This window comes from Macrosteles quadrilineatus, unplaced genomic scaffold (assembly GCF_028750875.1).
Source record: "Macrosteles quadrilineatus isolate MER2022 unplaced genomic scaffold, UCM_ALF_1.0 Scaffold_17__1_contigs__length_3442018, whole genome shotgun sequence".
Lineage (NCBI taxonomy): Eukaryota > Metazoa > Arthropoda > Insecta > Hemiptera > Cicadellidae > Macrosteles > Macrosteles quadrilineatus.
The window spans coordinates 3256002-3283220 of NW_026542610.1; the positions used below are offsets into that span (position 1 = coordinate 3256002).

A 27219-nucleotide genomic window follows, 5' to 3' on the forward strand; every position below is an offset into this window, starting at 1 on the left:
TGCACGGCTAGGGAGGAGAGTAAAAAACAAGTGCAACTAATGAAACTTGATTCACAACTTGACGAAACAACTAATGTAGGATCTAAAATTCATAACATTACTTTACCAAATTCGAGTAACATTACAAATAAAAGACAAGTTAAAGTCTGCTCTAAATGTTTAAAAACTCACAATTACAGAAATTGTCCTGCTTGGGGAAAGAAATGTATAAAATGCAAGAAATTTAATCACTTTGCAAACGCCTGTAAGGCCCAAAACATTCATAACATTGAATCTAATGAGGACATTGAACCTAATGAAGTGGGAATTAGTGGCGAGAGTCAGGACTTAAGTATTGAAACTATTGTTGTCAACACTGTAGACTCAAAACATAGTTGGTGTCAGAATATTACCGTAAATGGGGTTGACATATCTTTTAAGCTCGATACTGGCGCCGACGTCAATGTTATTCCTTACAAGCTTTATCAACAAATAGCTCCTGACGCTAACATGACGACTCCAGGTAAACGCCTCAAGTCTTATAGTGGGCATGACATCAAAGTTGTAGGTACTTGCCTTCTAAATTGTACACTGGGGGGTTCTAAAAGAAATTTTTTAGCAGAATTCTACATTGTGAATGAAGATGCCTGTCCCATATTAGGGCTTAAAACATGCCAAGAACTGAATCTCATTTCTAGAGTAAATGAAATAACTAAACCAAGTGAAAGTGTGTACGATAGGTTTTATGATGTATTTGGTGATGAGCTAGGAAAATTACCATTCGTTTATGATATAAAACTTGAAGATACCGCAGTTCCTAAAGTTATTCCTGCCAGAGCTATCCCTAAAGCTTTAAATGATACAGTTAGGGAAGAGATAAATAAAATGGTCAAAGACGGTATTTTAAGATAGGTAAGCGAACCTACTGATTGGGTACATCCGATTGTAATAGCAAAAAAGCCAAATGGTAAAGTTAGAATTTGTATTGATCCAAGAACTCTTAATAAATATATAAAAAGGGAACACTACAAAATGACGACGCTCCAAGAAATTTTCTCACAGTTGGATGGTGCAAGATACTTCAGTGTACTGGATGCTTCTTCAGCATTTCTACAGATACCGTTATCAGAGAATAGTTCTCGGTTATGCACCATTGCTACTCCTTTTGGCCGATTTAGTTATTGTAGACTACCTTTCGGATTGAATAGTTCCCCAGAGATTTTCCAAAAAGCAATGGACCATGTAACCTGTGGATTGGAGGGAGTGAGTGCATACATAGATGACGTCCTAGTGTTTGGTAACTCAAAAGAAGAACATGATGAAAGACTGGCTGCTTTCTTGGAAAAGGCAAGATATTTTGGACTTAAGCTGTCTAAAGAAAAAAGCCAGATTGGCCGTGAAAGTGTCCAATATCTAGGTCACAAACTTACTCCACAAGGTATTTCAATAACCGAATGCAAACTGAAGGCTATTCAGGACTACCCGAGCCCTAGGGATAAAAATTACCTCCAAAGATTTTTGGGAATGATTACATATGTAGGAAGGTTCATTGATAATCTATCTGATAAAACAGGACCACTACGATTACTGATGAGCAAAAACAAGTCTTTTATATGGACAAGTATAGAACAAAAATGTTTTGAAGCATTAAAGGAGGAGATAACAAAGGTTCCTGTTTTGGCCTATTTTGATGGAAGAAAGAAGTCTACTTTGTCTGTAGATGCTAGCAAATTTGGCCTCGGGGCCGTTGTTTTTCAAAATGACCATCCTATCGGCTACAGCTCTTCAGCTTTAACAGCAACTCAGCAAAGGTACAGCCAGATTGAAAAAGAGCTTCTGGCAGTAGTAAATGGTTGTAAAAAGTTCCACTATTACCTATATGGAACAGACTTCACAATAGAGACAGATCACAAACCTCTACTTGGTCTTTTAAACAAACCTATAGCAAGTCTATCACCACGGCTTCAGAGAATGATGATGGAACTGATGAGATACAATTTTAAATTAGTTCACGTACCGGTAAAAAAAATGTTCATTGCAGACTCCCTGTCGAGAGCTCCAATAGATGAACATTTAAACACAAGTTATCTGGACAACGGAGCTGAGGTAGTTTACTCCCTGGCAGTTTTTGCTAATGACGATGTAGTAAATAGACATAAATATGCTACAGAAAGGGATGCCGCACTAAAGCAAGTACGTTTTTACATAGAACATGGATGGCCTGAACACAAACAAAATTGTGATGACAAAGCTCACCCTTTTTGGGAAAAAAGGTATCAATTACATTTATACGATGATCTGATATATATGGAAGACCGACTTGTTATTCCGAGTGAGCTGCGACCCGACATGCTGAGGCAACTACACGCTTCACACCAAGGAATTAATTCGTGCCAAAACAGAGCACAGATGGCTTGGTACTGGCCAGGAATGATGAGAGACATAAAAAACACAGTAGACCAATGTACAACATGCCAGGAATACCAAAGATCAAACCCAAAAGAACCTCTTAAACCATATCCAGTGCCAGAAATCCCATGGGAAGAAATTGGAGTTGATTTCTTCAAAATTAACAATACCAATCACATGCTAGTGATTGACTATCATTCCAAATTTGTGGAAGTAAAGAAGATGAGTACAACAACAGCTGATTCAGTAACTGCAGGATTGACACAGATATTTAGATCTCATGGCCTGCCTAAGAAATTACACTCCGATAATGGCCCTCCGTTCGATAGCCACAAGTTTTCCACGTTCACAGAAAGGTATAAAATTGAGCATATAACTTCGTCTCCGTACTACCCAAAATCTAACGGGATGGTGGAGAGGGCTATACAAACTTTAAAGTCAATGCTGTCTAAAACGCTAAAGACCAAGGGAGATCCAAACCTGGCCATAATCGATTACAATAATACTCCTAAAGCTAATCTCAGAGCACCTGCTCAAATGCTAATGGGAAGACTACTAAAGACTGTTCTTCCTGCTACTAAAGATTCCATGAAACCACTCTTCCCTACCAATGAAACAGTTCTAAATTTGAAGCAAGCCCAAGAAAAACAAAAAACATATTATGACAGATCGGCTCATCTACTTCCAGAATTAAAGGAGGGCGAAGAAGTTTATGTCCAAAAGGGAACTCGAGAATGGGCAAAAGGAAAAGTTGTCAAGAAACACAAAAGCCCGAATTCCTATTTTGTACAAATGGACAGCGGAGCAGTTTTCAGAAGAAACCGGTGCCAACTGAGACAATTTAAAATGGAAAAGAAAAAAGATTGAAATTGAAAAAAAAGGACATGTGACATGTGACATTTATTCTGTCTTAAATCAGATGATGTAATATTTATTATTATTATTGTTTGTTGTGTTGATGTTAATTTTGGAGTTTTTATGGTGAGTTCTATTAAAAACCAGTGTTCAGTACCAATAAATAAATATAATTTATGAAGCTTTATCATTTTGGTGACGATCATTTCAGTGTCCAGCCCTATACAACACTGATTCAAGGTCTTCTTTCTGGTTGTCAAAACTGAAGAAAAATTTTATACTCAAAGAATTTCTGGTTCCGATTTGGACGATGTCTAGTTATTTAATTTCATTTACGGTTACACTATTAGACTATATTATTGCACTTGCGATTAATTAAATCCGTTATGTAAGAAAAACGTTTTTAATCTCACTTGGTTGGGATTTGCTTTCAAAACGTGATTCGAAATGGTTGCGGTATTTGTAAACAACATTTGTAAACATATCATTGACAGCTATAAAAAATAATCTTGATCCGAACAGCTGTTCGTTATTTCATAGACGATTATGTGATAAAAATTGAACGAAAATTTGACAAAAATCGCACAAAACTGCATTTTTGAACGTCCGTAATTTTATTTACAAAGTAGTGAGGCTATATTTAAATCACTAAAGACACTCTCGCCAATCCAGTGAATACATTAAAATGACTTGGATCCTGATAGGTACTCTGGTTTTCACTGAGAAGATTGCGTAAAATGCCATCTTGAGTGTTACAGACAAAGGGAAAGACAGACAGACAGACAGACAGACAGAAATAGAGATAAGACTCGTTTCTGCTTCTTTAATGTATAAAACGTAAAAATAACCTAAAAGTATATAATTCTGAGCAAAGTACAGACAAAACTCTAATTTTATTTATATAGATTATTTGTTTTCTTTAAGCTCTTTAAAATGCTCTAGAGAAAAATTGGGAAACTTTGTCTTTTGAGGGTCAAAGATTTTTTACCACATAAAACCCTGTTCCATGGACCGATTATGCTGTTTAGTTAAAATTGAACCAAAATTACTCGAGTTATCATGTTTACGGACACGTATATAACATGGATATATTATATTATATACAGTATATGTATATAAACACATATATAATATTTTAAGTGGATATTAAAATATTTAATAGCCCCCTTTAGGCATCTGGGGGCATCGAAATGAAAACGTAAATCGGTTTCGGGTCTATGTTTTACCATAAGATCTTCAGTAATAGCTTATCTCCTATATATATCCTATATATCCTATATGGGATGTTTGCTAAAAGGGGATGGATTAAGTTTTACACTATAACATAATAACATAGGTTACTAGGCAAAAATGTCAACTTTTAAGGTGGTGTGAATAATCTTTCAACCTGTTTTTTTATGCAAATCTATTCAAATTGATATGTATTTTTCTTAGGTAGTTATTAAAGTTGTTTTTTTTTTTACATTTATTACAAATTAAAACAATTGTATTTGTATAAAACCTTACATTACATATTAAAATGAAGTACTTAAACTAAATCTATTTTTCTACGATTTCCGTAGTATCTCTCTTTACAATTTCATCATCTCAATAATTATTCTCAGACGACTCATTAACAATTTTATTATTCTTAGCAACTTGTCCATTTTTACTGATTTTGTCCAAGTTGGTGTTCAAAGCAGGATTCCCCTTTACAAACCTAAAACCTTGCATATTGCAGAACAGGCAACACCAATCTTAAAGCACGAACAATGTGGTGCAAAAACACCTTTCATACATACTGACGTTTGCAACTTTGTATCTTAGGTTCCTCCAAACTTATTTTCAATAAATACAAGTACGGTTATCTTTCGTGGTTATGACGACCAGGACAGCACTAAGACATCAGAGCAGCATTAAATAAAAAAAGTAGAACATAGCCTAATGGAAAACTAAAAATAAATCAAATAACTAATAAATAATAATAATTAATAAATAACTAATAATAAATCATGAAAGTAGTTTTTATAGAAACCACATTGATAAATTTGTCAATATGCCGCCATTTTGTTTCTACTAAGGTTAGAGAGTTGAAATTTTTCCAGAATATTTTTAAAACCTACTTTGTAAACTGTGTAAAGTTTAAAAAAGTTCGGTGCATTAATGGGCACGTAATATAAAATCAAACGTTTAAAGCCCTTCGTGGGACACCCGGTATTTTGATCAAACTTGTCAAATTTATTTGTTTTATACTAGGCTATTAATATTTAACTATAAACACACTTTATTAGCCTCGTTGTAGCAGCAAACCTAGGTAATCGTTAAACGCAATGCTATTTTAGATTTAATTGAAAATCAAGTAAGTAAAACAGAAATTCGGTTTGGTCTGCAGGTTTGCTGTGACGGGGGTATTTAATATTTTCTCTTACTTCTTGTGATCCTTTCCCCTTACGTAGTAAAGAATTACAATTATTTTCAATAATCCCCTTTTATATAGGGCATGGAGGTAACTAATTTTTTACTTTATGAATAAATGTTTAAATATCATAAAAAGTAATAATATTTCGAAACACCCTGTATGATGTCGTTTAATACACTTAAAACTAGTCCCAATCGATTTAAAATAACTAAAACCATCGAAAACCACACCTCACTCGACCTTAAACGTAAAAACTAAATTATTCAGGAACAAGGGCCCTTCGGAACAAAAAGGGCCCCAAAAAGGGCCTTAGGACGCCCAAAATTTTGGGAACTCATCGGATCTTCATTTCTCATATTATTAGTAACTCACAGGTGAAATTTCATGAATGTACAAATTTTGTTGTTTATAAAACCCTATTTTACCTGTACTATGTTTAGTAATTCAAATATTTAAAACTTTTAAGACAATTGACGATTATGCACTGTCACACTTCTTAGGTCGTGTAAGGAATAATTGCATTTAATTTATATTTAGACCTGTTTTACGAATGCTTTGGTTTTCACAATACACCTTTATTTGTCAATATCATACAGCTATTCACTGAAACATACATGTTTTTGTAACTCAGAATATTCAATACTAAAAACAGAATTACTGTATACACAAATCAGGTCAAACGTTAAAATAAATTTTTTATAGTAACCAAAACAAAATGCATTTTTCTCAATGTAATTCATTTAGGCTCCATGGCAAGAAATAGTTTATTGATCAATATGAAGCAACTGTTTCATGAAGAATTGTCTGTAGCTTCATTTAAATGGTTTCAACTAACAGCTGTAGGAATTTTATTACTATTTATTGCCTTCTCTGCACAAATGTAAACAATCTGCACAAATGTAAACAAAATAAATGTTGAATATTTAAGGTTTTCAGAATTTTTCACCGAAACAAATATTATACTTAAACATAATATATAAGGTACCAAATAGAAACTCTCCTGGTTATTTTGGTGGTGGAACCACACTGATCGGTAAAAGAATCACAGAGAAATTGGTGAACATACATAGAAATAAAAAAACATCGCCACAAACAAATTGAGAACCTCCTCCTTTTGTTGGTAGTGGGGAAGTCGGTTAAAAAACTGCATATGGGCCATAATATGGTTTGCCGTGCTGGTGACGAAATAACAACGAAATATAAACAGAAAATCAAAACAAATGGAAGAAATTTCAATCGCATGTTTTATTTACATTGCGGGTGGAAATATAGAACTCTGTACCTTATATAGATTATTTTGGTCGAGTTTTTGGCCACTGAACGACCTCTCTCGTATATGGTATACATTATATGGTAGGATAGTTGTAAAGTTGAATTAACGTAACACCATCGACTATTTAACACTTAAGTTTTTCTCAAATTATATTCATATATTACGCGTTTTTCACAAAGGCCATTCAACTTTAGTTCTTGGACCAGAAGAAAAATTAGAAAGAAGCTCTCTGTTTACGTACGCCTGTATGTGGAGTCTGTGACTTACCCAAAATTCCCTGATGAAGGCCTTATTCAACCAAAAGGCCTTCAATTTTAATAAGGATAGGTACTAATTTTAATATTAGTTCATCTATGGCTATAGTTCGCTGACGCAGAATTTCCAGACATGTGTATAAGCTTGGTGTGTATTTGGCGAGAAGCAATTTAGGTTCTATGTATTTTTCATGCAATGTATAATCAACCTTGACAATGTTTGTTATTTAACAAATAAACAAAGTTTTACCGCGTTAGATAATTTAAATACCGTACTTAAAGATTAAAAGTATGCAAACATTAGTATTAACGGGTACCCCAAAAAAGGGCTGTTGGTGCAATCGTAGGTACTAATCCCTGACCATAGGTGCAATCGGGACATACAGGAGGAATAGTAAACTTACTATATATTGTTAAATCATGAAAGCAATACAGATTACGTTAACTGCGTGTTTTATTGATTTGGCGAATAAACCCATCCTGACCTTTTTACTGACACAATTCTTTATATGGAGCTTTAATTATATGTTGTAATTGATAATTGATAATAATAATTGTATTGCTGTATTTTAAATGTACAATTATTAAGGGGTTTCGAAATTATATCACTCTTCTTTTCAGTTGGACAAAATATTTCATATTGCAGGGTGTAATATTAAATTTGTTCTTTACTGAAGTAGAGTTATTATTTCGACGCCACCATATGTGAGTATTTTAAGGAAAAGATGAAGGAACAAATATATACAACTAGCTGTAACCCGCGGGCTTTGCCCCGTTTAACTTCTTAATTTTCAAGATGATCTCGTTCGCATGGCTCAATCACGTCCTGGTTGAAGTTCGTTCGCTACGCTCACTCACCTTTAGGTTGGAGCTCGTTCGCTGCGCTCACTTGCCTTCAGGTTAGCTCGTTCGCTACGCTCACTTGCCTTCAGGTTAGCTCGTTCGCTACGCTAACTCGCCTCCAGGTTGAAGTTCGTTCGCTACGCTCACTCACCTTTTGGTTGCAAATTAGCTGTTGTCATAAATGTAAAAGAAATAATAGTGCTGCACCCGGTTGGTAATCCTTGTAACTTTAATGCTATTGAACATCATAGAACATAACCAACTTGTTTAATTGAAACAGCTGTTAAGATTCATTAATTCCATTTCTCATAAGGTTAACATGGGAAACTCCAGAGCCACTGGGGCGGAGCCAATTGGACGGATCACGAAATTGATGGTGTATAAACCTATTCCATGAAATTCTACACGTATGTACCAAGTTTCGTGGCCATCGGTCCAGCGGTGTCTGAGTTTATCACTGCCAAATATACCAACATCCTCTTTTATACTTATACAGGGTGTTGAAAATGTCTGGAACCAACATTATATCTGGTGAGTGGTTAAAGAAAAACAACTGATATTTTGGATACGGATATACTATGGTTTTACTTATCTTTTAGTGCCTTATGAAAATTTTTACCACTTATAGGGAACGTCCTGTGGAGGATGCAGTAAAAAGTTTTAATGGAAGCCTATGGTAAATGATACATCATTTTAAAGGCCATCTTTTTCTGAGTAAGGAGCCACAAGTTTCATCTCAAAAGGACCACTCTAGCAAAAATGGCGACTGTTTGAAATTTAAAAAAATCACATAGGGAACAGAATTTTTAAATTTCAAACAGTCGCCATTTTTGCTAGGGTGGTCCTTTTGAGATGAAACTTGTGGCTCCTTACTCAGAAAAAAATGGCCTTTAAAATTATGTATCATTTACCATAGGCTTCCATTAAAACTTTTTACTGCATCCTCCACAGGACGATCCCTATAAGTGGTTTTTTTAAATTTCAAACAGTCGCCATTTTTGCTAGGGTGGTCCTTTTGAGATGAAACTTGTGGCTCCTTACTCAGAAAAAAATGGCCTTTAAAATTATGTATCATTTACCATAGGCTTCCATTAAAACTTTTTACTGCATCCTCCACAGGACGTTCCCTATAAGTGGTAAAAATTGTCATAAGGCACCAAAAGATAGGTAAAAGCATAGTATATCCGTACACAAAATATCAGTTGTTTTTCTTTAACCACTCACCAGATATAATGTTGGTTCCAGACATTTTCAACACCCTGTATGTAGATACAATTGACTAGTCAATGACAATACATGCTCATATCCTGCGTACAGTCGGGAAACGGTCCTTACTAGACCTAGACAATTTGAATAGTACAGTACTGAATATACATAATATACTGAATAGTACAGAAAAGTACAGTACGCCGTTGGGAGGCTCACGCTCACATCGTTGGGTAAGCTTTTATGATATCAATGGTATTTCCGCTCGGGCATTGTATAGTGCTGGAGAGATAGACAGCAATTGAGATAAGGCTTGTTTGAGTTGTTCCGGCTTCTCTAATGTATAAAATGTAAAAATAATCAAAAATATATAATTCTGAGCAATGTACAGACTAAACTCTAATTTTATTTATGAAGATTTATTGTTTGTTTGTTTAGGCCTACCTTTGACTCACGATATTTAATAGTGCTTTGAAATAATAAGCGCTTCTTGTACAAATATTTTAGCATTTTTTGGACCCGGCCTTATTTTTTTGTGTTTTCCACAAATGTTTCCCGAATTAAAGCTGTTACCAGTAAACATTTCTTGCGCGTATTTATTTGATCTGACTTTAGGTAGGTTTACTAAAGATTACCTTGGTGACAGATTGTTACCACTGTGACAACATGATGTGTATATTCTTCATGTTTCTTTTTTTAAGTTGCTTAATATATCTGGCAAAAATGATTCATCTCCCGAAGTATGATTGTGTATCTGGATTTACTGTGAGACCAGGCATCTCCTCTACTCATCTAATACGTATAATATTTCCTATTAATTGTCTTCTCCTCCTGTGTTCAATATTTCTCCTTTAAACTCCAGAAATTTTCTGTTCTTCCAGGAAAACTGATTGACTGTTTAGATTCGTCTATAACCGCAATCAAGAATCAAGAACTTTTATTTCCACAAAATGGCATTTTGAAAATGCAGTTATATTACTGGAAAACGTCAGTACAACTACAGCTAAAATAAAAACTAAAATAAGAGAATGGCACAAGGTTTCTTACCAATATCCTATCCTATACTCTAATATGAACAATGTTTGCTTGTATGTATGTATGCATGTATGCTTGCACCAAGATCTCAAAAACGGCTCCGACGATTTTCTTCAAATGTTGTAAATAGTTTATTACTGGCCTAAAAACGAGTTTACTGCAGTTAGAACTGCACACAAAAATCTAACTACGTAGAAAAATGAAACTGAAAGTCACATTTTTTTAACATTAGTCTTATGGGTTGCTTAGTAACCATCTTGGCTGAATTAAATAACAAGGAAAAAGTAAACAAAAGACTTGTAAGTAGTCTATCCACAGTACTAGCAATTACAAAATACAGTAAAAAAGGAAAAACATCAGTTGTTACTATTAAGCAAAGATTATACTGAAGATTACTCGATACATTGTAGTCAAGGGTAGCAGTGTGGAGTGTGAGATCTGTTTATGACGATTAGATTGCGGTATCTGCAATCATTAAATGCTATGGAAAGGGAGGGAAACAGGTCAGCGACTAGGAAGTGGTGAAGGAAATAGTAAAGACGAGCAGTCCGGAGTGTGGGAACTGTTTATGACGATTAGATTAAGGTATCTTCAATCCTCAAATGCTATGGTAAGGGAGGGAAACAGGTCCGCGGTAGGAAGTGGTGAAGGAAGTAGTCTAGGTGAGCAGTCCGGAGTGTGGGAACCGTTTATGACGATTATATTAAGGTATCTGCAATCCTAAAATGCTATGTAGAAAAGGTGAGCAGTGTGGAGTGTGGGAACTGGAAACAGTTTGTAGCAGTTAGAATAATGTATTTGCAATACTGAAATGCTATGAGAAGGGATGGAAACATGTCCACGACACAGGAAATGGTGAAAGAATTAGTAAAGGCTAGCAGTGCAGTGTCTGGGAATGGATTCATATCTGCAATACTAAGACTGCTTTTAGAGTAAACTAATGATTTTCCCCGAGCGGTCTCCAACAAATATTCTTCACATTTTAAGTAATTCAATCAGCTGATTTATAAGGATTCTTCTAAACAAACTGGAAGTGTGGAGAATCTTCTTTTGTAAAGTAGCTCATGAGTAATATTTATAAAATTTATATATTACTATTCCATATTATTCTATAGACTACTAGCTGTTGTACCCGTGCTTTGCAACGGGAAGAGGATACAGAACAGAAACATTTTAATCTTTACATCTGTTGCATATAATAGTTACACATCCCCCAACGCTTTTAGAAACAAAATTCAACGTTTAGAAACATTTAAGTTATGACTTTTAAATCTGGTAAGTAGTGGATACCACCATTTTGGTTTTGATTAATTTTAAATCTTGTGTTGGCTGATATGCGGAAAACTGACCAAATCCTCGAATAAAACTTTGACATACATTATTTACCTTCATCTCCCTTAGTTACATATATCTTTTAATTTATTATTGACATTTTCAATTTCAACTTTGAAGTTGCAAAAAAACTAATTATTAGATTTAAATGAACGTTTTTTTAAAATTTAACTCTTCTTTATATTAAATCACAAATCCTTCCATCTTCAGTTTCTTCTCTCACAATAAATCATTAGCAAAACTAAGTAAGCTGTTATAAACTTTAGAAATATTGCTGTGCCTTATCAATACAGTCTTTTGAAATATTAAAGAAACTATATCTATAGGTACTATAAAAAATGTTAAACAAATAATTTAGTGTTAAAGACAGCAGACAAATTAATATGATTATCAAAGCATCAAGGACTAAAAAATGTAATAGCAAATACCGGTACAGTATATGTTTCATTGCATCTCTGATTCTACTCTAAAAATATTAAAAACCAACTTAATATACAAACCAGTTCTTTTAATCAGTTCCATCATCCATTGCCTTTACATTTTCACACTTACCATTAAGTAAACACAGTAACAGATATTTCATAGATTTTAGAAACAAAAGAACACTGTGTACTGCAGTTTTATGATACCGGTATTTTCCTTGGTTTAATAATAAATGTAAATGATAAATGTGGCAAAACACTACTGTAATAATAAATGTATCAAATAAAGTAAATATAAGCTGAAAGCTATGCTAAGATAAAATAAGAGTATGTTGTATTATTAAATTCAAATTGTAAATATTTCATTTCAACCAAGTCAGTAAATGTTTGTAGCAAACTTAATTGACTGTTTACAATTATCATATGTTCTTCTTCTCACTTTTAATTTTTGACAACGGCTGGAGCTTCATAACAATATTTGTTTACCATGTTAATCTTATGGAGAAATACAAAACTATTGTCACAAAAAACCTGCTTGCGTATTAAATAAGTACTAGGTAGTGTCCCTGTTGCTCGAATTCGAGCAACTGCTAAGTATTACAGGCGTTATTTTAAAACGAACTTCAACCAAGTCAGCAAATATTTGTAGCAAACTGTTTTATTAGCAAACTTATTGACTGTTTACAATTAACCTATGCTCTTCTTCTCACTTTTGATTTCTGACAACAGCTGGAGTTTCATAACAATTTTTGTTTCCCATGTTAATCTTATGGAGAAATAAGAAACTTTAAAGGGCTCCAGGGCCTCACTCTCTCATTATTTCCCTAAAAAGAAAGTTTCCTGCACAACTTCACGCTACGCTCTTTCCAATGACACCAAAAACATGACAATCGGTTCAGTAGTTTCGGAGGAGTAACTGTCACAAAAGATCTGCTTGCGTATTAAATAAGTACTAGTGTCCCTGTTGCTCGAATTCGAGCAACTGCTAAGTAAATATTTGTAGCAAACTGTTATCTATATAAATAAAATTAGAGTTTTGTCTGTACATTGCTCAGAATCATAAACTTTTAGGTTATTTTTACGTGTTATACATTAGAGAAACCGAAACAAGTCTCATCTAAATTTCTGTCTGTCTTCCAGTCTGTTACGACCCAAGAGCCATTTTACGCGGCCTACTCCTGAAAAACGAGAGTACCTATCAAGTTCCAAATCATTTTAATGCATTAACTGGATTGGCGAGATTGTCTTTAGCCATTAAAATATGGCGTCACCACTTTGTAAATAAAATGACGGACGTTTAAAAACCCAATTTTGTGCGATTTTTGTAAAGTTTTCTCCCAATGTTTAGCACATATTCTTCTATGAAATAACGAACAGCTGTTCAAATCAAGATTATTTCTTCTAGCTGTCACTGATATGTTTACATTGAATGTTGTTTACAATTACCGCAACCATTTCCGATCACGTTTTGAAAGCAAATCCAAACCAATTAAGATTAAAAACGTTTTTCCTTACATAACGGATTTAATTAATCGCAAGTGCAATAATTTGTAGGGTAACAGTAAATGAAAATAGAGATTCTTTGTGCATAAAATTGTTCTTGAGTTTTGATAACCGGGAAATAGACCTTGAATCAGTGTTGTATATTGCTGGGAAACTTACATTTTTTAAATGAGCGTTTTCAGTCAAGACACGGCACACGACCGACGCGCGTCTACTTGTCCGTCCATAGTAAAAATAAAAGTAGGCCTACCGTGTATTTATGTTTTATTCGTTATGTGTATAAGTGTACAGTTCGTGTATGTGTTTCAAAAACTCCAAGATGCACCTAATGGGGAAGCTCAAGACCTTGTATTAGGACTGATGAAGGCGATTTAATTTCGCCGAAATGCATCTCCTGTAATAGGATACATTAGGATCGACCGGCGGACACAGGTAATTTAGCCTTTTATTGATTGTCATACCGATCCGGAACAATAACAAACAACATAAATGAAGTTATGTATAATAAATAGTTTGGCCAGCATATCTGAAAATATGCAAACCAACTACTGTTCTTTATATAGGAAGGTTTCAACTGATACTATAAGATCCCCGTGCGTAGAACGGGTACACAGCTAGTAATACTATATTAGCAAACTTATTGACTGTTTAGGATTAACCTATGCTCTTCTTCTCACTTTTGATTTCTGACAACAGCTGGAGTTTCATAACAATTTTTTTTTCAATGTTAATCTTATGGAGAAATACGAAACTTTAAAGGGCTCCAGGGCCTCACTCTCTCATTATTTCCCTAAAAAAAAGTTTCCTGCACAACTTCACGCTACGCTCTTTCCAAAGAAACCAAAAACGTGACAATCGGTTCAGTAGTTTCGGAGGAGTAATTGTCACAAAAATCCTTCTTGCGTATTAAATAAGTATAGATGTAGATAGATAGACTTAAAAAATTAGGAACATCAACCTCCTTAAAACCAAATCACCACAAATCCTTCAACCACTCAAAAGTCACAATACAATAAATCATTAATAAAAACACAAACATCAGCTGTTATAAACTTTAGAATATTGTTATGCCTTATCAATAGTGTTTCAATCTTACTAATATTATAAATGTGAAAGTTTGTGTGTTTGTTTGTTTATTTGTTAGTTAGTTTGTTTGAAGTTCAATCACGCATTAACTACTGGACGGATTGGGCTGAAATTTGGCATGATGATAGCTCACATTCCCGATTAACATATAGGCATATTCTTATCTCAAAAATCTTTTAGGGCTCCGCCCCAGTGGCTCTGTAGTTCCTCATGTTAACCTTATGAGTATTCATATTTAAAGGGAATTAAAGAGTTTAGTCAGCTGTTTCAACTAAAAAAGTTGGTTCTATGATATGCAAAAGCATTAAAATTTATAAGATTTCCCAACAGGGTGCAGTACTATTATTTATTTTTTTATTTATGAAAACAGCTAATTTTAACCAAATAGCAACAAAACCCCTGATACACAATGAGAACTGTCAAAGTTGGATTGTTTACAGTTTTGTTTATGTTTTTAATTTCATAAATAATTTGTGATATTTTGCAAACCTAATTTATTTTTGCCTAGGGCCTAATTGTTTATTTTGAGTGGTATAACATTATGGTTATAATGGTAGATGTGTAATACACTATAGTATACCGTAAATTTAAAGAAGCAAATTTTATCAAACTGTGTCCTCTCTCATTGCAAACGCAAAGCTTGAGTATAATGCAATAAGTATTTTAAACTTATATGCCAATCCCGTACGATGGACGGGTACTCTGCTAGTCAGAATATATATAAAACAACATTTAATTTCATATAGTTTTATTCATTTCAGTACATCAATACAGAAATAGCGATCTATATTATATAAAGTTGGAAATGATTAATTTACCAAATATCGAAGTATAAGAAGGTTTCAACTGACTTATACAATCCCCGCCCATAGATAGAACAGGCACCCTGCTAGTTAAATATCAAGATATCTCTTTTCACCCAAGACAAGGTCCATTAGTGGAAGTAATCATTTTAACAAACATAATAAACAGTTTTGTTTTTTACCAGGCAGAAGTACAAACAAATATTAAAAATTTAAGAAAACATCTTTATAAAAATAATAAAATTTTCTTAATTAAATAATCTAAATTGAGAAAAAAAAATGTAAATAAAAGTATACTGGTATTCAAAAAAAATATTAAACTAATCATAATGAATCTAAACTGATTTGTCTTCACTTCTTCAGCCTTCTCTCCCCCAACCTCCATACCTCCATCGCCATCCACCCTGTCATCAGGCCTGGAATAAAACAGAACAAAAATTAATACAGTATTGAAAACTGTATTCTGAACAAGAAGTCTTTTTATGCAAACTTCTATCATTATTTAATGTGCTCAGTGGCGTACCTAGGGGGGGGGGATGCAATTCGCACCAGGTCCCACACCAACATAGGCCTCCAAATCAGGGCCGTATTACCCTAACGACGGACACTGTGATTGCCGAGGGCTTCGGCCAGGGAAGGAGACTCACTTGGGGCCTCAAAAGAATGCTTTTTCTCTTGGAAAATAAATTTTCCCACAACCTGTTAGAATTAGGGGGTAGAATAATCCAAGTTTAACTTGTATTCTCATGATAGATGAAAGCGCCTGCAAAGTTTGCACAATCAAAATTTATGAATACCAGCGATCGCGGGTGATGATAATCAGGCCTCGCAACCGCAAAAGATGTTCACGATTGCTCCGAGGATGCCCATGATTTTAACCACTGGCAGACCGTGGGAGACAAAGATGCGATGACCCTGCAAACACGGAAGACGCTCACGATTTGGTCATTACCGAGGACAATATCGTTTAATTTTGCCGCAATTGCAGTAGTCGTTTGGATCAATAAATAAGTGCAGACCCATATAACCCATTTTGTATAGGACAAAATATAATGTACAGAGTGTGGCAAAATCATCCGACGGTTTTCTTTGCCGTCCTGTCGAGCGAATGACTGGCAGAGGGTGGTGAGGATAGGGGCGCTTCAAGGCCTACGTGCGGACATTTTTAGTTGTCATGGAGCTGTGGACAGCTGAGCACCATGCAATTATAGTGGAAGTGTTTTTTAAAAGTGGCAATTCCGGTGTAGCTGTTCAGCGGTAGTCCCGTAGACGTTTCAACGTGGGTCCAAGGGGAAAAGTCCCAACTTGAAACAACATTTTGCTGTGGGTCTGCTTGTAGATAAGCTGTAGCTCTGCACATGTCTGGCCACTCAGTAGAAGAATTTTATGATATTATCTGCACTTTTTTTTCATACAAAACGGCAATAGTGCAACAGTTGAAGCCCAGTGGCTAAGCAAAGTGCATCTTATTTTCAGAATAAGTGATTGATTTGATTACCCTTGACAAAATTGCGTTATGAGCGACGAATAACACTTTCAACCACAACACACAGTCTTCCTCACTCTCTTGAAGTTCTCTGGCGTCCGGGCTGACCTTGGATAGGCTGTTATTAATTCCAATGCTGAACGAGTAGCTTTAAAGTTGCTACCCAAAATGATGTTGCGAGTTGGGACTTTTCTTTTTTGATTCACATTGAAACATCTAACAGCTACACAGGTATTGCAACTTTTAAAAACACGTCCAATACAAAAAATACATGGTGCTAAGCTGTCCACAGCTACCTGGCTACTAAAAATTGTCATGGCTACTAAAAATACTAAAGATGTCATACGTCACCTGTCCGTTTTGCGATCCCATATTTGATCCCCCCGGCTATCGTCGTCGTCGTCGTCGTCGTCGTCATCGTCGTCTACATTTTTACATTTTACATATTTACATGTTACATTTTAACATTTTTTATGATCAAGTCTTTCCCTTGCAACTGACCTGGTAGCCTCGTCTAGTATGAGGATGGATGGGATTTTCAGTAGAGCGCGGGCGATAGCTATCCTCTGTTTCTGGCCCCCAGACACGGTAACTCCTCTCTCCCCCAGAATGGTACTGTAGCCATCAGGGAACTGTCGGATAAAACTGTCAGCATTGGCCAGCCCAGCAGCCTCGTACACCTGTGACAAAGATTAATTAAATTAGTAATACCAAACTAGTGACAGGTAATACAAACAAAGTAACATAGAATCAAACCAGCTACCTTCTGATTACAGCAGTACTATAATCACTCAACCACCAAGCTGACATAAAAACTTTTACTCATACCAGTACTCATAACGTTTTTAATATGTTACATTTTAACAAGTTACCTTTAAGCATGTTACATTTTAAAAGGTTACAATTTTACATGTTACATTTTTACATGTTACATTTTAATATGTTACATTTTAACACGTTACATTTAAGCATGTTACATTTTAAAATGTTACATTTTAACACGTTACATTTTAACATGTTACATTTTAACTTCTTATATTTCCACATGTTACATTTTTACATGTTACATTTTAACATGTTTTACGATCAAGTCTTTCCCTTGCAACTGACCTGGTAGCCTCTTCTAGTATGAGGATGGATGGGATTTTCAGTAGAGCGCGGGCGATAGCTATCCTCTGTTTCTGGCCCCCAGACACGGTAACTCCTCTCTCCCCCAGAATGGTACTGTAGCCATCAGGGAACTGTCGGATAAAACCGTCGTCGTCGTCGTCGTCGTCGTCGTCGTCGTCGTCGTCGTCGTCGTCGTCGTCGTCGTCGTCGTCGTCGTCGTCGTCGTCGTCGTCGTCGTCGTCGTCGTCGTCGTCGTCGTCGTCGTCGTCGTCGTCGTCGTCGTCGTCGTCGTCGTCGTCGTCGTCGTCGTCGTCGTCGTCGTCGTCGTCGTCGTCGTCGTCGTCGTCGTCGTCGTCGTCGTCGTCGTCGTCGTCGTCGTCGTCGTCGTCGTCGTCGTCGTCGTCGTCGTCGTCGTCGTCGTCGTCGTCGTCGTCGTCGTCGTCGTCGTCGTCGTCGTCGTCGTCGTCGTCGTCGTCGTCGTCGTCGTCGTCGTCGTCGTCGTCGTCGTCGTCGTCGTCGTCGTCGTCGTCGTCGTCGTCGTCGTCGTCGTCGTCGTCGTCGTCGTCGTCGTCGTCGTCGTCGTCGTCGTCGTCGTCGTCGTCGTCGTCGTCGTCGTCGTCGTCGTCGTCGTCGTCGTCGTCGTCGTCGTCGTCGTCGTCGTCGTCGTCGTCGTCGTCGTCGTCGTCGTCGTCGTCGTCGTCGTCGTCGTCGTCGTCGTCGTCGTCGTCGTCGTCGTCGTCGTCGTCGTCGTCGTCGTCGTCGTCGTCGTCGTCGTCGTCGTCGTCGTCGTCGTCGTCGTCGTCGTCGTCGTCGTCGTCGTCGTCGTCGTCGTCGTCGTCGTCGTCGTCGTCGTCGTCGTCGTCGTCGTCGTCGTCGTCGTCGTCGTCGTCGTCGTCGTCGTCGTCGTCGTCGTCGTCGTCGTCGTCGTCGTCGTCGTCGTCGTCGTCGTCGTCGTCGTCGTCGTCGTCGTCGTCGTCGTCGTCGTCGTCGTCGTCGTCGTCGTCGTCGTCGTCGGCGTCGTCGTCGTCGTCGGCGTCGTCGTCGTCGTCGTCGTCGTCGTCGTCGTCGTCGTCGTCGTCGTCGTCGTCGTCGTCGTCGTCGTCGTCGTCGTCGTCGTCGTCGTCGTCGTCGTCGTCGTCGTCGTCGTCGTCGTCGTCGTCGTCGTCGTCGTCGTCGTCGTCGTCGTCGTCGTCGTCGTCGTCGTCGTCGTCGTCGTCGTCGTCTACATTTTTACATTTTACATATTTACATGTTACATTTTAACATTTTTTATGATCAAGTCTTTCCCTTGCAACTGACCTGGTAGCCTCGTCTAGTATGAGGATGGATGGGATTTTCAGTAGAGCGCGGGCGATAGCTATCCTCTGTTTCTGGCCCCCAGACACGGTAACTCCTCTCTCCCCCAGAATGGTACTGTAGCCATCAGGGAACTGTCGGATAAAACTGTCAGCATTGGCCAGCCCAGCAGCCTCGTACACCTGTGACAAAGATTAATTAAATTAGTAATACCAAACTAGTGACAGGTAATACAAACAAAGTAACATAGAATCAAACCAGCTACCTTCTGATTACAGCAGTACTATAATCACTCAACCACCAAGCTGACATAAAAACTTTTACTCATACCAGTACTCATAACGTTTTTAATATGTTACATTTTAACAAGTTACCTTTAAGCATGTTACATTTTAAAAGGTTACAATTTTACATGTTACATTTTTACATGTTACATTTTAATATGTTACATTTTAACACATTACATTTAAGCATGTTACATTTTAAAATGTTACATTTTAACACGTTACATTTTAACATGTTACATTTTAACTTCTTATATTTCCACATGTTACATTTTTACATGTTACATTTTAACATGTTTTACGATCAAGTCTTTCCCTTGCAACTGACCTGGTAGCCTCTTCTAGTATGAGGATGGATGGGATTTTCAGTAGAGCGCGGGCGATAGCTATCCTCTGTTTCTGGCCCCCAGACACGGTAACTCCTCTCTCTCCCAGAATGGTACTGTAGCCATCAGGGAACTGTCGGATAAAACTGTCAGCAGCGTCGTCGTCGTCGTCGTCGTCGTCGTCGTCGTCGTCGTCGTCGTCGTCGTCTACATTTTTACATTTTACATATTTACATGTTACATTTTAACATTTTTTATGATCAAGTCTTTCCCTTGCAACTGACCTGGTAGCCTCGTCTAGTATGAGGATGGATGGGATTTTCAGTAGAGCGCGGGCGATAGCTATCCTCTGTTTCTGGCCCCCAGACACGGTAACTCCTCTCTCCCCCAGAATGGTACTGTAGCCATCAGGGAACTGTCGGATAAAACTGTCAGCTTTGGCCAGCCCAGCAGCCTCGTACACCTGTGACAAAGATTAATTAAATTAGTAATACCAAACTAGTGACAGGTAATACAAACAAAGTAACATAGAATCAAACCAGCTACCTTCTGATTACAGCAGTACTATAATCACTCAACCACCAAGCTGACATAAAAACTTTTACTCATACCAGTACTCATAACGTTTTTAATATGTTACATTTTAACAAGTTACCTTTAAGCATGTTACATTTTAAAAGGTTACAATTTTACATGTTACATTTTTACATGTTACATTTTTACATGTTACATTTTAATATGTTACATTTTAACACATTACATTTAAGCATGTTACATTTTAAAATGTTACATTTTAACACGTTACATTTTAACATGTTACATTTTAACTTCTTATATTTCCACATGTTACATTTTTACATGTTACATTTTAACATGTTTTACGATCAAGTCTTTCCCTTGCAACTGACCTGGTAGCCTCTTCTAGTATGAGGATGGATGGGATTTTCAGTAGAGCGCGGGCGATAGCTATCCTCTGTTTCTGGCCCCCAGACACGGTAACTCCTCTCTCCCCCAGAATGGTACTGTAGCCATCAGGGAACTGTCGGATAAAACTGTCAGCAGCGTCGTCGTCGTCGTCGTCGTCGTCGTCGTCGTCGTCGTCGTCGTCGTCGTCGTCGTCGTCGTCGTCGTCGTCGTCGTCGTCGTCGTCGTCGTCGTCGTCGTCGTCGTCGTCGTCGTCGTCGTCGTCGTCGTCGTCGTCGTCGTCGTCGTCGTCGTCGTCGTCGTCGTCGTCGTCGTCGTCGTCGTCGTCGTCGTCGTCGTCGTCGTCGTCGTCGTCGTCGTCGTCGTCGTCGTCGTCGTCGTCGTCGTCGTCGTCGTCGTCGTCGTCGTCGTCGTCGTCGTCGTCGTCGTCGTCGTCGTCGTCGTCGTCGTCGTCGTCGTCGTCGTCGTCGTCGTCGTCGTCGTCGTCGTCGTCGTCGTCGTCGTCGTCGTCGTCGTCGTCGTCGTCGTCGTCGTCGTCGTCGTCGTCGTCGTCGTCGTCGTCGTCGTCGTCGTCGTCGTCGTCGTCGTCGTCGTCGTCGTCGTCGTCGTCGTCGTCGTCGTCGTCGTCGTCGTCGTCGTCGTCGTCGTCGTCGTCGTCGTCGTCGTCGTCGTCGTCGTCGTCGTCGTCGTCGTCGTCGTCGTCGTCGTCGTCGTCGTCGTCGTCGTCGTCGTCGTCGTCGTCGTCGTCGTCGTCGTCGTCGTCGTCGTCGTCGTCGTCGTCGTCGTCGTCGTCGTCGTCGTCGTCGTCGTCGTCGTCGTCGTCGTCGTCGTCGTCGTCGTCGTCGTCGTCGTCGTCGTCGTCGTCGTCGTCGTCGTCGTCGTCGTCGTCGTCGTCGTCGTCGTCGTCGTCGTCGTCGTCGTCGTCGTCGTCGTCGTCGTCGTCGTCGTCGTCGTCGTCGTCGTCGTCGTCGTCGTCGTCGTCGTCGTCGTCGTCGTCTACATTTTTACATTTTACATATTTACATGTTACATTTTAACATTTTTTATGATCAAGTCTTTCCCTTGCAACTGACCTGGTAGCCTCGTCTAGTATGAGGATGGATGGGATTTTCAGTAGAGCGCGGGCGATAGCTATCCTCTGTTTCTGGCCCCCAGACACGGTAACTCCTCTCTCCCCCAGAATGGTACTGTAGCCATCAGGGAACTGTCGGATAAAACTGTCAGCATTGGCCAGCCCAGCAGCCTCGTACACCTGTGACAAAGATTAATTAAATTAGTAATACCAAACTAGTGACAGGTAATACAAACAAAGTAACATAGAATCAAACCAGCTACCTTCTGATTACAGCAGTACTATAATCACTCAACCACCAAGCTGACATAAAAACTTTTACTCATACCAGTACTCATAACGTTTTTAATATGTTACATTTTAACAAGTTACCTTTAAGCATGTTACATTTTAAAAGGTTACAATTTTACATGTTACATTTTTACATGTTACATTTTAATATGTTACATTTTAACACATTACATTTAAGCATGTTACATTTTAAAATGTTACATTTTAACACGTTACATTTTAACATGTTACATTTTAACTTCTTATATTTCCACATGTTACATTTTTACATGTTACATTTTAACATGTTTTACGATCAAGTCTTTCCCTTGCAACTGACCTGGTAGCCTCTTCTAGTATGAGGATGGATGGGATTTTCAGTAGAGCGCGGGCGATAGCTATCCTCTGTTTCTGGCCCCCAGACACGGTAACTCCTCTCTCTCCCAGAATGGTACTGTAGCCATCAGGGAACTGTCGGATAAAACTGTCAGCAGCGTCGTCGTCGTCGTCGTCGTCGTCGTCGTCGTCGTCGTCGTCGTCGTCGTCGTCGTCGTCGTCTACATTTTTACATTTTACATATTTACATGTTACATTTTAACATTTTTTATGATCAAGTCTTTCCCTTGCAACTGACCTGGTAGCCTCGTCTAGTATGAGGATGGATGGGATTTTCAGTAGAGCGCGGGCGATAGCTATCCTCTGTTTCTGGCCCCCAGACACGGTAACTCCTCTCTCCCCCAGAATGGTACTGTAGCCATCAGGGAACTGTCGGATAAAACTGTCAGCTTTGGCCAGCCCAGCAGCCTCGTACACCTGTGACAAAGATTAATTAAATTAGTAATACCAAACTAGTGACAGGTAATACAAACAAAGTAACATAGAATCAAACCAGCTACCTTCTGATTACAGCAGTACTATAATCACTCAACCACCAAGCTGACATAAAAACTTTTACTCATACCAGTACTCATAACGTTTTTAATATGTTACATTTTAACAAGTTACCTTTAAGCATGTTACATTTTAAAAGGTTACAATTTTACATGTTACATTTTTACATGTTACATTTTAATATGTTACATTTTAACACATTACATTTAAGCATGTTACATTTTAAAATGTTACATTTTAACACGTTACATTTTAACATGTTACATTTTAACTTCTTATATTTCCACATGTTACATTTTTACATGTTACATTTTAACATGTTTTACGATCAAGTCTTTCCCTTGCAACTGACCTGGTAGCCTCTTCTAGTATGAGGATGGATGGGATTTTCAGTAGAGCGCGGGCGATAGCTATCCTCTGTTTCTGGCCCCCAGACACGGTAACTCCTCTCTCCCCCAGAATGGTACTGTAGCCATCAGGGAACTGTCGGATAAAACTGTCAGCAGCGTCGTCGTCGTCGTCGTCGTCGTCGTCGTCGTCGTCGTCGTCGTCGTCGTCTACATTTTTACATTTTACATATTTACATGTTACATTTTAACATTTTTTATGATCAAGTCTTTCCCTTGCAACTGACCTGGTAGCCTCGTCTAGTATGAGGATGGATGGGATTTTCAGTAGAGCGCGGGCGATAGCTATCCTCTGTTTCTGGCCCCCAGACACGGTAACTCCTCTCTCCCCCAGAATGGTACTGTAGCCATCAGGGAACTGTCGGATAAAACTGTCAGCTTTGGCCAGCCCAGCAGCCTCGTACACCTGTGACAAAGATTAATTAAATTAGTAATACCAAACTAGTGACAGGTAATACAAACAAAGTAACATAGAATCAAACCAGCTACCTTCTGATTACAGCAGTACTATAATCACTCAACCACCAAGCTGACATAAAAACTTTTACTCATACCAGTACTCATAACGTTTTTAATATGTTACATTTTAACAAGTTACCTTTAAGCATGTTACATTTTAAAAGGTTACAATTTTACATGTTACATTTTTACATGTTACATTTTAATATGTTACATTTTAACACATTACATTTAAGCATGTTACATTTTAAAATGTTACATTTTAACACGTTACATTTTAACATGTTACATTTTAACTTCTTATATTTCCACATGTTACATTTTTACATGTTACATTTTAACATGTTTTACGATCAAGTCTTTCCCTTGCAACTGACCTGGTAGCCTCTTCTAGTATGAGGATGGATGGGATTTTCAGTAGAGCGCGGGCGATAGCTATCCTCTGTTTCTGGCCCCCAGACACGGTAACTCCTCTCTCCCCCAGAATGGTACTGTAGCCATCAGGGAACTGTCGGATAAAACTGTCAGCAGCGTCGTCGTCGTCGTCGTCGTCGTCGTCGTCGTCGTCGTCGTCGTCGTCGTCTACATTTTTACATTTTACATATTTACATGTTACATTTTAACATTTTTTATGATCAAGTCTTTCCCTTGCAACTGACCTGGTAGCCTCGTCTAGTATGAGGATGGATGGGATTTTCAGTAGAGCGCGGGCGATAGCTATCCTCTGTTTCTGGCCCCCAGACACGGTAACTCCTCTCTCCCCCAGAATGGTACTGTAGCCATCAGGGAACTGTCGGATAAAACTGTCAGCTTTGGCCAGCCCAGCAGCCTCGTACACCTGTGACAAAGATTAATTAAATTAGTAATACCAAACTAGTGACAGGTAATACAAACAAAGTAACATAGAATCAAACCAGCTACCTTCTGATTACAGCAGTACTATAATCACTCAACCACCAAGCTGACATAAAAACTTTTACTCATACCAGTACTCATAACGTTTTTAATATGTTACATTTTAACAAGTTACCTTTAAGCATGTTACATTTTAAAAGGTTACAATTTTACATGTTACATTTTTACATGTTACATTTTAATATGTTACATTTTAACACATTACATTTAAGCATGTTACATTTTAAAATGTTACATTTTAACACGTTACATTTTAACATGTTACATTTTAACTTCTTATATTTCCACATGTTACATTTTTACATGTTACATTTTAACATGTTTTACGATCAAGTCTTTCCCTTGCAACTGACCTGGTAGCCTCTTCTAGTATGAGGATGGATGGGATTTTCAGTAGAGCGCGGGCGATAGCTATCCTCTGTTTCTGGCCCCCAGACACGGTAACTCCTCTCTCCCCCAGAATGGTACTGTAGCCATCAGGGAACTGTCGGATAAAACTGTCAGCAGCGTCGTCGTCGTCGTCGTCGTCGTCGTCGTCGTCGTCGTCGTCGTCGTCGTCGTCGTCGTCGTCGTCGTCGTCGTCGTCGTCGTCGTCGTCGTCGTCGTCGTCGTCGTCGTCGTCGTCGTCGTCGTCGTCGTCGTCGTCGTCGTCGTCGTCGTCGTCGTCGTCGTCGTCGTCGTCGTCGTCGTCGTCGTCGTCGTCGTCGTCGTCGTCGTCGTCGTCGTCGTCGTCGTCGTCGTCGTCGTCGTCGTCGTCGTCGTCGTCGTCGTCGTCGTCGTCGTCGTCGTCGTCGTCGTCGTCGTCGTCGTCGTCGTCGTCGTCGTCGTCGTCGTCGTCGTCGTCGTCGTCGTCGTCGTCGTCGTCGTCTACATTTTTACATTTTACATATTTACATGTTACATTTTAACATTTTTTATGATCAAGTCTTTCCCTTGCAACTGACCTGGTAGCCTCGTCTAGTATGAGGATGGATGGGATTTTCAGTAGAGCGCGGGCGATAGCTATCCTCTGTTTCTGGCCCCCAGACACGGTAACTCCTCTCTCCCCCAGAATGGTACTGTAGCCATCAGGGAACTGTCGGATAAAACTGTCAGCATTGGCCAGCCCAGCAGCCTCGTACACCTGTGACAAAGATTAATTAAATTAGTAATACCAAACTAGTGACAGGTAATACAAACAAAGTAACATAGAATCAAACCAGCTACCTTCTGATTACAGCAGTACTATAATCACTCAACCACCAAGCTGACATAAAAACTTTTACTCATACCAGTACTCATAACGTTTTTAATATGTTACATTTTACAAATTACCTTTAAGCATGTTACATTTTAAAAGGTTACAATTTTACATGTTACATTTTTACATGTTACATTTTAATATGTTACATTTTAACACATTACATTTAAGCATGTTACATTTTAAAATGTTACATTTTAACACGTTACATTTTAACATGTTACATTTTAACTTCTTATATTTCCACATGTTACATTTTTACATGTTACATTTTAACATGTTTTACGATCAAGTCTTTCCCTTGCAACTGACCTGGTAGCCTCTTCTAGTATGAGGATGGATGGGATTTTCAGTAGAGCGCGGGCGATAGCTATCCTCTGTTTCTGGCCCCCAGACACGGTAACTCCTCTCTCTCCCAGAATGGTACTGTAGCCATCAGGGAACTGTCGGATAAAACTGTCAGCAGCGTCGTCGTCGTCGTCGTCGTCGTCGTCGTCGTCGTCGTCGTCGTCGTCGTCTACATTTTTACATTTTACATATTTACATGTTACATTTTAACATTTTTTATGATCAAGTCTTTCCCTTGCAACTGACCTGGTAGCCTCGTCTAGTATGAGGATGGATGGGATTTTCAGTAGAGCGCGGGCGATAGCTATCCTCTGTTTCTGGCCCCCAGACACGGTAACTCCTCTCTCCCCCAGAATGGTACTGTAGCCATCAGGGAACTGTCGGATAAAACTGTCAGCTTTGGCCAGCCCAGCAGCCTCGTACACCTGTGACAAAGATTAATTAAATTAGTAATACCAAACTAGTGACAGGTAATACAAACAAAGTAACATAGAATCAAACCAGCTACCTTCTGATTACAGCAGTACTATAATCACTCAACCACCAAGCTGACATAAAAACTTTTACTCATACCAGTACTCATAACGTTTAATATGTTACATTTTAACAAGTTACCTTTAAGCATGTTACATTTTAAAAGGTTACAATTTTACATGTTACATTTTTACATGTTACATTTTAATATGTTACATTTTAACACATTACATTTAAGCATGTTACATTTTAAAATGTTACATTTTAACACGTTACATTTTAACATGTTACATTTTAACTTCTTATATTTCCACATGTT

The 27219-nt window shown here is 38.4% G+C and overlaps 1 protein-coding gene across 1 annotated transcript; it reads left to right on the forward strand.

The window, feature by feature from the left end:
- The first annotated feature begins 1011 nt into the window (after nt 1–1011).
- LOC129005216 (uncharacterized protein K02A2.6-like) lies at nt 1012–3255 on the forward strand. Its single transcript, XM_054434049.1, has one exon. The coding sequence runs from the start codon at nt 1012–1014 to the stop codon at nt 3253–3255; it is 2244 nt and encodes a 747-aa protein (XP_054290024.1).
- Nucleotides 3256–27219: the final 23964 nt, after the last annotated feature.

Bases quoted from the DNA above. Each gene is read 5' to 3' on its own strand.
- LOC129005216 (XM_054434049.1), top strand. From the start codon at position 1,012: ATGACGACGCTCCAAGAAATTTTCTCACAGTTGGATGGTGCAAGATAC.